General features: G+C 41.2%; 1 protein-coding gene across 3 annotated transcripts in view; it reads right to left on the reverse strand.

Moving 5' to 3' along the window:
* Il16 (interleukin 16) overlaps nt 1-12,753 on the reverse strand; it is a 96,864-nt gene that overhangs the window by 44,766 nt on the left and 39,345 nt on the right. For all 3 annotated transcript variants that reach the window (XM_029479675.1, XM_021168624.2, XM_029479674.1), the window contains exon 3: nt 411-519. In XM_029479675.1, coding sequence (XP_029335535.1) covers nt 411-519 — 109 coding nt within the window. The remainder of the gene's footprint in view (nt 1-410; nt 520-12,753) is intronic.

The raw sequence follows: 12,753 nt of genomic DNA on the forward strand, positions 1-12,753 counted from the left end.
CCTATAGGCCCATGTAGATCCATAGGTCTCCAGGTGATCGTGCTGTTTGGGAAGGTGTAGGAGCTGAGTCCTTGTGATGGACGTTTGTAACGAGGCGGGTTTGAAAGTTTAAAATCTCACTTGAAGTTCTCTCTCTGCTCTCTGCCTGTGGTTCAAGATGTGAGCTTTCAGCAGCCTGCTCCTGCTAGCATGACTGTTTTCTGTTTCTTTCAGCCATTATGGACTCTAGCCTTCTGGAATCATAAGCCAAAAAACCTAACCAATCAATCAACCAACCACCACCATCATCACCACCACCACCAACAACAAAAGCTCTCCTTCTTTAACAGCCTTGGTCATGGTGTCTTATCGGCAACAGAAAAGGAACTAACACAGCCCTGTTCCAGAAGATATTTTGGGAAGATACTTACTGGTGGAGTTGCTGCGTGTCCTTTGGTGGCAAGCTTTAGGAAACAGGAAGCTGCTACTTTGTGCTTCTGGTTTTCCAGACTTTTCTTTAGAGGAAGTTGTAGAAGATTCCTGTGAAAACAGTTCCCATCTTTTTTATACAGCAAGTTAGAGTTGACAAGTATGCTTAGCTTAATGGGCTGTTGGCACGGACCAGAGAAATACTTGTTGATTTGCCTCTATCTCTACTAAAGTAGCAGGCACTGTGATAACTGGATTTAGGACCACTCACAACCATTTATTCCTAGATACACATTCATTAAACTAAAGGGTAATTAACAATAGAAATTATATAAATATTAAACAAATGCACCAAATGCATATGTCAGGTTCTTCATTAGACATGAGGAATTCAGCAGTGATCAGGACAGACAAGAGCTGACCTTGGATAACTGACACTTTAGTAAACAAAGGCTAACCATAAGCAAATATGAAAGATCACTACTGAGAAAGGCAGTGTTCTGATGTGGCTTGGGAAGTGGTGTGAACAGAGAGCTGTGCTAGAGATAATGAGCGTGCTACTCTGTCCTGAGATTCTACCAAAGACACTCACAAAATTATTGTTGAACATATATTATAGAGCTTTAGAATATTGAAACATCCATGCATTCTTCTGTGCATTGTAAATTTATTACATTGCTAATTTCTAGTTGTCAGCACTTAATTTAGAACCTTAAAAGTCATATCAAGTTGTTTATGATTCTCTTGTATTTCTGTCTTACCATATTGAATGACATCATAGCTTCTTTCATAGCAATGATTTTTTTTTGTATGAATAGTTCTAGGGCTGGTGTAATCTATAAAGTGCTTGCTGAGTAAGGATGAGGACTTAAGTTTGGATCCCCAGTACCACGTGAAAAGCCAGGTGCAGCCTAGTATGCCTGTGTCAATACTGGGGAAGCGGCGGCAGGTGGACCCCTGGAGCTCACTGGCCAGGTCTTGCTGAATCAGTGAGCTCTGGGTGCAGTTTGAGATCCTGTCTCCAAAAAATAAAGTGTAGAGTGAATGGGGAAGTGTTGACTTCTGATCTCTGCACATACACAGAGTATTCACACACATACACACACACCACAGAGATCACACATACAACATACACACACCACACACTCACACTCTCACAATACACACATATATGCACACCACACACATACAAACACACACATACACATATATACGAACACCACATACACACACTACACATTCATATGCAGACTCTCTCACACACATACTCACAAACATACCCCACACTTACTACACACACATCACATACACAACACACTTCACACACACTCACATACACATTACGCACACATACACTCACAGAGAGAGTGAATCTGTATTATATTGAGTATGTTAAACAATATGGTTGGTCTCATTTCTCTTTCATGGTAAAAGGAAATATGACTCTTCCTTGTGTGAGAGAAGACTCTGGAAAAACTTGAATTCTTTTTCCTCTCCTTTCTCCAAGAGATTAGAAGTGGATGGTGAGGCGGTTATGTTCTATTTTGCAACTTTACTAGCTATAAAAAACATTGGTTTCATCAGTTACTTCCACAACAGTGCATGCATGCACACACACAAGCACACACATGTTTGGGGGGTGGGGGTGTTTCAGGGAACCTATAGATGGGAAACCCGCTAAACAAAAGCATATCTGTGGGCTGTTGAATTTGAATGGCTCGGTAAATGACCTTTGGATATTTTTCACTGGACCTGAAAGCTGTAGCTATAGAGAGCTTAGGGATTTGGGGTCAGGCACTTAGTACTGCCCTGTGTTGGAGACCTCTATTCTATCTAACATAACTACCTGTCTGAGAAGGCAGCTATGGCAGGGCCTGGTTAATTCCATGTGCCAAGTGGTACACAGTCTCCAACATCTGAAGAGAGGAAGTCCCCCTCTGTCCTGCCTCGCATTCGCTACCTCTCACTTGGTGCCTCTTACTCAGTACCCTGTCCCCAACAGCAAGCCAGCTCTGAAGATACTGCTCCCATCTGCCCCATTTATTTCAAAGCTTTCCTCTGCTGTGCCATTGGTGGCAGGCTACTGAGCCTCCCTGAATTCAAGTCCACCTGCATTACATGGCATACAGAAATCTCTCACAGGTGCCAGAGCACAGTTAAACTCCGTCCATTGGCTGCTGTTCTATTTCTCTTGAATTTTGAAAGAATTTTCTGCAACTAGCGGAGTTAATCTGGTGGACTTTGTAAGCAGTATGGACCCAGAAGTCCAGTAACAGCCTTAAAAACTAAAGCTTGTGTCCTTTCTGACACAAGAAACCACAAATCAATTCCCTTTTATTTCCTGTGTAAGTCAATGTGAAAATCAGAGATTAAGTCTGGGCAGATGCCTAGGCTGTCATTTTTCTATTTAGCAACAGATGGCGCTGTGTTAACCTGACCTGAGCAAGATTACCAATCTTTAATTGTGCTAATATGAGAAATTGTTTAATAGCTATGAAAACTGTGATTATATACAATAGTAAGTTTGATTTGGTTAAATTCTTAAGGCTCTGATTTCCAAAGTTAAGTATATGAACTCTTTCTTTGAGCATATTGAAATATCTCACCTAATATCCAAGAGATACTTTTTTTATTACAACAGTCAGGTAAGGTCATGTCCCAACTCTAATGTGAAGACTCCTCTCCAGTATCAGCTCCATTTCATGCATGCTACGGGGACAATGTATATTAACGTGGCTTTGGGACCTTTGCAGGCCCACTAGGCATGGCAAATAACTGGTCTACCCATCCAAGGGTGACCCTTATTCTTGAAGCACAATTGAGATGTGTATTCAGACTGTATATTTCCACTTCTAACTGTCTAATAATATGAAAGTAAAGAGGAAATGGTATACACATGAGACACAGCCCACTAAACTCATCTTAAAATAATTTTTAAAAGTTTTTACTGTGACTGTACTTGTGTAATCTATAAGTTTTAAAATACCTTATAATAGTCTAACCACAGAATATAAAAAATATAGTAAAAAGAACTAAATATAGATGCACCAAACTAGCAAGATTCATTCAACAACTGTTTGCTAAAACCTTACAATGTACTGGGCTCTCTTCCTAGTTGTGAAGATACACAATAGGTAAGACATGACATACAAAACTCAGCTCTCATGAATTAGCAAAAATGTAGTTGAATGATGAAATGATATCTACTTTTCCCTTTCTTTTCCTTTGTCTGGGATATGTGTATGTTCTTGCATGGGTATGTGTGTGTTCTTGCATGGGTATGTGTGTGTTCTTGCATGGGTATGTGTGTGTTCTTGCATGGGTATGTGTATGTTCTTGCATGGGGTATGTGTGTGTTCTTGCATGGGTATGTGTATGTTCTTGCATGGGGTATGTGTGTGTTCTTGCTTGGGTATGTGTATGTTCTTGCATGGGTATGTGTGTGTTCTTGCATGGGTATGTGTGTGTTCTTGCTTGGGTATGTGTATGTTCTTGCATGGGTATGTGTGTGTTCTTGCTTGGGTATGTGTATGTTCTTGCATGGTATGTGTATGTTCTTGCATAGGCCTGTGTATGTGGAGGCATCTGTCTAACTCTTCAGTGCTGGATTACAAATTCCCATCACTAAGCCCTAAATTCAGCTTTTTTTTCTTAATGCAGGTTCTGGGGATTTGAGCTAAAGTCCTCCTGCATATACAGCAAGTTCTTTGGGGGAAGCTATTTCTCCCAGTACCGTTTCCCCCTTTTAAGACAGAGTCTCCTGTACCCAGCCTGACCTTGAACTCAGTTTGGAGAGGATAACCGTTCACTTCTGATCCTCCTGAGTACTGGGATTATAGGACCCAGCCACCACACCCAGCTTAACAGTAGGTGTTTGTTACATTGTAATCAGGCCCAAGCTAAATTGTTAACATGATATTTATTTCAACTGTTAGCAATAGTCGAATCTTTTTTCTTATAAAAAATCCCTTATCTAAAATAGAAATTGTTGGCTAGTCAAATGAAGATGGCAGAAAAATCACAGGAAACAGAGAAAAACTATTCCCTTCCCACCTGGATGAGAGGGCAGGGGCTCTGTTAACCTGAGGGAGTCTTTCACTGAGATTTTCAGTGTTGGTTGAAGAAGGCCTGATCCAGAAGAAGCCATCTTGATCCCTCATGGGACTCCATTACTTCCTGGAGCACATTTCTGTCTCATGACTTTGCTCTCCAGGGCAGTGGGACCATTTATTTGAGCCCTCCTGCCTTACCACTCCATATCCCCCAAACAAAGCCATCTCTGATGTAAGTCTCATGGCAGTTGATCTTTTTCCTCAGCAACGTGGTCAGTTGCTGAGCAGACCGGAAGCTCCAAAAAGCTGCACCTAATCAGGACCATGACAGTAAGCGTCTGCATAATTGTGTGAAAACTCTTTAGCCTGGCGTGGATGGAACCACACAGATATCACTGTGGCAGACAAAGAAACACACTGATGGATGAAGATCAGACTTAAGCGGCAACATTGCATCACTGAGGAAAAAACTTGCAACCTAAAAGTTCCTGAAACGAGGCAATGCACATGTTTTTAGACGTTCTGTGCCTGGAACACCAATGCCGCAGTATTCTTATGTGCTCTGAGTTCATTTCATTGCCAAGCTGGAAGCTCAATAGATGGGTCAGTTGATAAAGTGTTCTTTGTGTGAGATAATAACCTGAGTTTAATCTCTGACACCCACAAAAATGTCTGGCATGACGGTGAACTAATCTCAGCACTGGCGATGTAGACACACAAAGATCCCTAGGGTTCACTGGCTGCCCAGTCTAGCCTAATAGGCAATCTCCAGGCTAATATCATAGCCTGTATTCAAGGAGGTAGATAGAATTTGTGAGGATGACACTCAAGTTTGTGCTCAAACCTGTGTGTGTGTGTGTGTGTGTGTGTGTGTGTGTACCCATGTATGTGCACATGAGTATGTATGTGCTCTGTCACAAGAAATTTTTTTAAAGAAGAAGCTAGAGAGATGGCGCAGCAGTTTAGAACACTGGCTAAACTCCTCCAGAGAACTGGGCTTCAGTTCCCTGCATCCACATGGCAGCTGACAACCATTTGTAACTCCAGTTCCAGGGTACCCAATACCTTCTTACATCACTGTCTCCTCTGGTTTCCATGGGTAACACATGCATGTGGTGCACAGATACACATACAGGCAACACACACACACACAAACACTAAATCTCAAAACAAGTTGTTTTTAAGATGTCAAACTTGGTGACCTCCTCACCAGAATTGTGTGAGGAGATGGAGGGTGGATCCTGAGGCCAGCAGAGCTGACTTCCTCCTGGCTCCAAACTTGCTGTATCATTGCTCGGGCTCGGTTTCCTTCTCTCTAGGCTGAGAGATGTGCTAACCAAACCTTGCCATCACTTACAGCTCTGTACTTTTGAGTGATGATTTTGAGAGATGGTTATGCTTAAAGCCTCCAGGCTGCCTCTTTTTCTGAAATGATCACATATCAGAAAATGATTCATGGGAATCAAGCTGCTTCTCTTGGCTCCCAGAGGAGCCTGACCACTCTTGGACAAGCAAGTCCTGGGTGGGGCAGCTTCTCATGAAAGGAGGCTCTGTAGGATCCCTGAGAGCAGTTCCACAGAGGCCTCCCTCGGCAGCACACAGAACAGGATTCTTCTGTTCTTGCTCCCAAGGTGGGGCTTCTCTCCATGCTGAGGCTTTGTCACTGAGGTTAAGGGGCTAACAAAGTCATTGGAACACACTTACCCTTGTTTTCATCAGAGTCTGAGAGCATGGCAGCCATTCTGTGGTCAACACACCCCACTATTACCTAAACCTCCATCTCTGTACCAACCAGTCCTCATGGGACCAAATGGCCTTGGCCAAAAAAGTCTTTTTCAACATTAATATTAGCCATATTGCTTTTAGGGACCAACAGCCCTAAACTCTAAAAATGGAAAGCTACATAGTTCCCATGGAATAAGAGGGTGACTCCAGGATGATGGCAACGAATTCTAGGGCATTGTGTCTTACAAACAAAAAAATAGGCTCCTACAGATTGGTTGTGGGGCAACTACCTAGTCAAAAGGAAGATGTTGCATATCTGCTAGTCTCAAGGGGAAGGGACAAACACACCCAAGCCTTCCCTTTGATGTTCACCCCCTTATCCACAACATGACCACTGTCACCATGTCCTAACTCCATCTTCTCATGCCTCTTCAACATGCCCATTATTGCTCCTGTCACAGTACAAAGTCCTGGCTCAGGTCAGCCTGCTACCGTGGTGTTTGATGCCTTGAAAAGAATCATTCTAACAAATGATACTTGGAAAGACATATTTCTACATAAAGGAACTGGACTTCTTTCTCACACCATACACACAAAGTAATTCAAAACGGTCCTGTGCCTATAAGAAAGAGGGTAATGATGTGGGGTTCCCTCAGATGCAGCACTCACAGCAACTCCATTCAAAAGAAAACAGAAAAGTTTCCATTGTGGAGGAATGCAGCCAGCAAGCCCCAGAAGTGTCAGTCTTTTCAATGAGGTCAGGTAGCAGACCACATGCAAAATGAGCTTTCCTGGTGGAGCAGTGGGACTTGTAAGCCTTGGGAGAAGTTTAGGCTCTGGACTTGTTTTCTCACACCATACATACAAAGTAGTTCAAAATGGTTCTATGTCTCTAAGAAAGAGGCAGAGCAGTAAAACTCCAAGAAGAAAATCAGGCAAATGGAAATGTAGACCAAATCATTTCCTGCCCTGAGTTGTCTTTGGTCCTGGAGTTTGTCATAGCAACAGAAAGGAAACAGAATAATAGTCATGCCAGTCAAGGCCAAGGTGAGGCACTGTTTCACACAAGCTACAAGGGCTAAAGTCACACCCTCACTTTTCCCACCAGCAGAGAGAAGATACTTTAGAAATGATCCAGAGGCTGGGGAGGTGCCTCACTGGGAAAAATGCTTGCCTTGCAATACTAGCACCTAAATTCAGCCCCCAGCCTAGCCTGGTGGCACACAGTTACGATTCCACTTCTGGGAAGGTGGCCATCCTTATAACAGCTCGATGGCCAGCCTCGACTACTCAGTGAGATCCTGCCTTAGAACACAAGGTGTTTTCTTTCATACCTGGATCCTAGCCTGTAATGTATAAATCATTGTTAGCGTGGGTACAGCTTACTAATTAGGAAAGTCAAGAGAGTGGCATTAGGTAATGAGAAAGCACAGAATGCAGGTAAATGGGCACAAGAGTTGTGGGAGAAGATATAAAGCTAATGCTGGTTTGTTTTGTTTTTTTCTATTTTCAACTCCATCATAGTTTCTGTGGAGGGGAGGGGGTCAGGTGATGACTAAGTGTATAAAGATGCAGTTGATAGTGAACATATAAAACCCTAATCCAAGAGCCACAGTTTTACAATGGCCATTCTAACGGTTCACTGAGATGAGTAGAGTTAGGAACTGAACAGGTCTTTGAGTGGCTACTTTAATCTAGCTGTGGGATATTTTTATTTAAGAGTTCACTGCAATAAAGTAATTTTATAATAAAATCAAAGGAAGAAAGCCATCAAAAGATAAATTCACCTGCAATGATAGATTACATTGTATCACTACCACTGGGCCTGTCAGTAAAAACTGCAGATAAAAGTTACCTACTTGTATCATACAAAACTCAGGCAGACTGTGTGGGCTTTCAGCCTTCATCCATCTACATTAGAATCATGGGGATGTCACAGTATTGGGAATGGAAATGGGATGACTAAGTTCTTCAAATTCATTCCAGTGTTTTAATAAATGAGAACAACTCTAATAGCCTCTTCATGTCTACTAGTTAGTTGTTTCATTTGCTTATTAAAATATCTTAATGCATAAAAATGAGGTAGGTGGCACCTGAAAAACAACACCCTAAGCTAACCCCTAGCCTGTACATGAGTGTGCAAACAGGTGGGCCTGCATACACCCATACACAAGAATCTCCACAAGTGTGAACACATACATATATAACCATAATATACACAAAAATTTTGAGTCTCACACTAAAGGTAAAAATGTAAGGCAATGAAACTGATTTAGAAAACAGGCTGAAGATTTCTCAAAAAAAATGTTTTGTTGTGATTTTTCAAGATAGGTTCTCTTTTTGTGGCTCTGGATGTCCTGTGACTCACTATGTAGACCAAGCTGGCAGAGCAATTTACCTGCCCCTGCCCCTGCCTCAGTGATAAGACTAAAGGCATGTGCTACTATATACAGTATAATTTGTCAAAAAAATTAATACAGTATTATCCAACAATTTCATTCCTAGGTATACTTAAAAAAAACTGAAAACATACACCCATGCAAAATTTCACACAAATGTTCAAAGAGGAAGTATTCATAGTATCCAAAAATAGAAAAGTATTCAGTGTTGATTAAGTGACAGATAGGTGGCTTGGTATATGCATACATTATAATATTATGTGTCAACTACAAGTGATTAAGGGATAATACAGTCTGCAATAAGATGACTGGAAGTGTCATAGTAATCAAAGTAAATCAGTGGAAAAATATCACATATGTGTGACTCCATTTATGAGATGTCCAGAACTATGCTGATAGGAATAGAGTAAGTATGATCATAGTCTCTGAAGCTTATGGTCTTATGGGAAACAGGGGTGTGACAGAGGGTGCGCTTTAGGGAATTTCTAAAACCTATGGGGTTTCTTTTGAGGTGGTAAATGGTTTTAAAGTTAGCAGTGATGATTGTACAATTCTACAGACATGCTGCTGAGACCACAGAATATTATTCACTTAATTATATGATATATGAACTGTATAATAAAACCATTCAAAGTGAGCCAGAATAGTGGTATGTGCCTATAGTCCTAGAATTCAGGAGTCTGAGGCAGATGTTTTTAAACCACCCATTTGTTCAAGACTAGCCTGTGTTTCATAGCAAGATCACATCCTATCTGTGATGGCCATCAAGAACCCTAGTATCTAGTCTCCAAGGAATATCAACCACTTCCCAAATGATTCTCAACTCTGTCTTTCCACATTCTCAGATATTATTGTAGGAAATAATTGTATAAAACACATGTGGATGTTGGTAGAAGGGTGCCCATCACCACACTTGTAAAATAGAAAACACTGGTAGGTGGGACATTGAAGGACAAGGGAGGATCATGCTTTCCCTGGTGTGGTGACCACTGACTGTGTTCCTTCAGCTAAAGCCAGGTAACTGTTTTAAATGGGATAGAAACCTGTCTACGGAAAGGCACCACCATCAGGCACAGCCAGCAACTGGTGGCTGCACTAAAGGCTGTGGAGCAGCTTCTTTGCCCGGAATCTTCTGTGGCTCTGAGCTTATTTGATGAGTGGCTGAATTTGGACATTGCTGTTTGTAATCTAATGGGATACTACAGAGCAAGAGAGATCTCAGCTCCTTCCTAAGACCAGAGCCTAACAGGACATTCTCTTTGTAGCAAGAGGATGATTCAAAGGATTATCTCTTTATTTTAAATATGGACTAGAGTGGATCCATGCCATCCTGAGGTAGTGAAAGGAAATTATAATCCGGATACAGCCCTGAAGGGAAGCGGGGAGTCCCCGTAGAATTGGCAACTACCAGTGAGCATTTGCAGGCGCTTTAGCCTAATTCATGCCACATGGACGTCTCACAACTCTCCAGACAAGAACTTGGTTAATTCTGCTCCAGGCTAATGATACCCCAGCTACCCCACCAAAGCAAATTTGAATCTTCTGTGAAGGCACCAGCACAGACTGTGCCTACAAAACACCCACAGAGAAAGTGATGGGACATAGGAGCCGTCAGAGAAAACAGTTCAATGGAAACAAAACTCCCCGGAGCATGCCACGATCAGAGAAAGCCAGGAGAACCACACACATGAAAGCCAGGGCTGCACACACTGCAAACTGCACAGTGGGCACAGCACACACTGAAAATTCGACAGGCTTCGTGCTTTAAAGACATCACGGGAGTGATTGGAAGTTCAGAGGAGAAACAGAAAATTTCTCAGCAGGCTCCAAAAAAGAACTGAATAAATTAATACCCAGAAGTTAACAGGCTGAACAGGGTGTTTAGACAGGATTGAAGGGAAGGGAACAGAGCTGGGGCATAGTTTTGAAAAATACCCAGATGGCAACACAAAGGCATGGAAGATACTAATGAGAGCTTAAAACAAAATGTGACACAGTGACAAGTATATGCATGCAACAAATTTCCAGAATGAAGAGACCTGTGTCATCTGTCTATCTTCCATCACCTATCACCTATCTCTTATCTATTATATATCTATCCATCTATCCTCTGCCTATGTCTCTATCTACCTAATAGTTCACATGACAATGGTTGAGAGACATGAAACCATAAATTCATTTAACTCGGTAAACCCTAAGTAAAAGAAATAGAAATTAAAGCGTAGCAAAAAGTTTCTGAGAAAAAGGAAAATCCCCCAAACAAAAACTGAGCTATTTAGTTTTTAAAAGCGGTAAGCAAGATGGAGGAGACGGCTCAGTGAGTAAGAATACTTTCTGGGCAAGCATGAGGGCCTGAGCATGCATCTTAGCACTAAAGGGAAATGCCAGGCAGAGCCATGTGTTCACCTCTAATCCCAGCATTTGGGGGGAGGGATGGAGACAGAAGGATTGCTGGGGGCTTGATAGCCACCATTCTAGCTCCAAGTTCAGTGAGAGACCCTGTCTCAAAAGAATAAAGAAGTTGAGGCACTGGCAAGAAAGCTCAGCAATTAAAAGCACTGGTTGCTTTTACAGAGATCAAGGTTGAATTCCCAGCACCCACGTGACGCCTCACAACTGTCTGAACTCCAGTTCCAGGTGATCCAATATTCTCCCCTTCAGGCCTCTGCCAGCATCAACCACACAAGTGGTGAACAGATATACATACAGATATACATGCTGGCAAAACAAGATAGAACATACATATACATATTATGTATATATACATATATATATATATATACACACATAATGTGTGTATGTGCATATGTGTATATGTATATATGCATGTGTGCACATGTGCCTGTGTATTTCCTTTTACTGCCATTTCTCTAAATCTTGACACAAAAGACAGGAGCAAATGCTAAGCAATAAGTCTGTGAACAAAGATCGAAAAAATTTGGTGAAAATGCCCCTACATAGTAAAATTCATCAAATTTTAGATGTTCAAACTATTTACAGGTGATGCATTTTATCATCTCCAATTGGTTACTAGAACTGTGGATGGCACATATATATATATATATATATATATATATATATATATATATATATATGGCAAAGAATGATAAAGCAGAAATCTGACATTCTCCTCCAGCCTTTGTAGGCACGTGCATCTGCAATTACACCACACATACACCACATAAACGCAAACCACAAACACACAGATTAATTAATTGTTTAAGAGCAACAAGCAGAAAGAAATGAGAAACTGTCTTCCAACAGGAACCAATTAACTCACTTCTCAGCAAGAACTGTTGTTGACAAACAACAGGAAACAAGTCATTAAAAACCATATGTATGTTTACTTATATGTGTGGGGTTAAAAACAAAAGAACAGAAATTAGATTAAAATTTGGGTGCCTACTAACATGTACATACAAGCAACATTAAATATACCTAGCAGCTTGTGTTTATATGTTAATTCATTTATATACATATATGTAACATTAGTAATTAAAGAAAAGGAGACCAATTTGAGAGGTAGTGGGAGATATAGAAGTGGCAGGGGGATTAGTGTTAGTACACTATACATGTATGAAATCAAAAAATAAAATAAAAATAAAACTTTCACAACAAAAATAAATAAATAAATGCTAAAGAAAATAAAACTCCTCTTTCTGCCATCCATCTTGGCACTTGTGGAGACCTGCTGGGAACAGGACTTCTAAAAGCAAGTATGTTTGGAAGGCTGTGGTGCAAGGCTACAAGCAAGGTCTCCAGAACCAAAAAGAGCACACAGCTCTTCTTAAAATTAAAGGTGTTTATGCCTGAGATGAAATGGAGTTCTACTTAGGCAAGAGATGTGCTTATGTGTATAAAGCAAAAAACAAAAAAACAAAAAACAAACAAACAAACAAACAAAAAAACCACAGTGACTCCTGGAGGCAAACCAAACAGAACCATGGGGAAAAATAACTCGGGCCCACGGAAACAGTGGTATGGTTCATGACACATTCAGAAGCAACCTTCCTGCAAAGGCCATTGGACACAGAATCTGTGTGATGCTGTACCCATCCCAGATTTAAACTAATGGAGAGTAAATAAATAAAAGTAGATTTGTTAAGAGAGAGAGAGAGAGAGAGAGAGGAAGGAGGGAGGGAGGGAAGGAAGGAAGGAAGGAAGGAAGG

The sequence above is a fragment of the Mus caroli genome, chromosome 7 (assembly GCF_900094665.2).
Source record: "Mus caroli chromosome 7, CAROLI_EIJ_v1.1, whole genome shotgun sequence".
Lineage (NCBI taxonomy): Eukaryota > Metazoa > Chordata > Mammalia > Rodentia > Muridae > Mus > Mus caroli.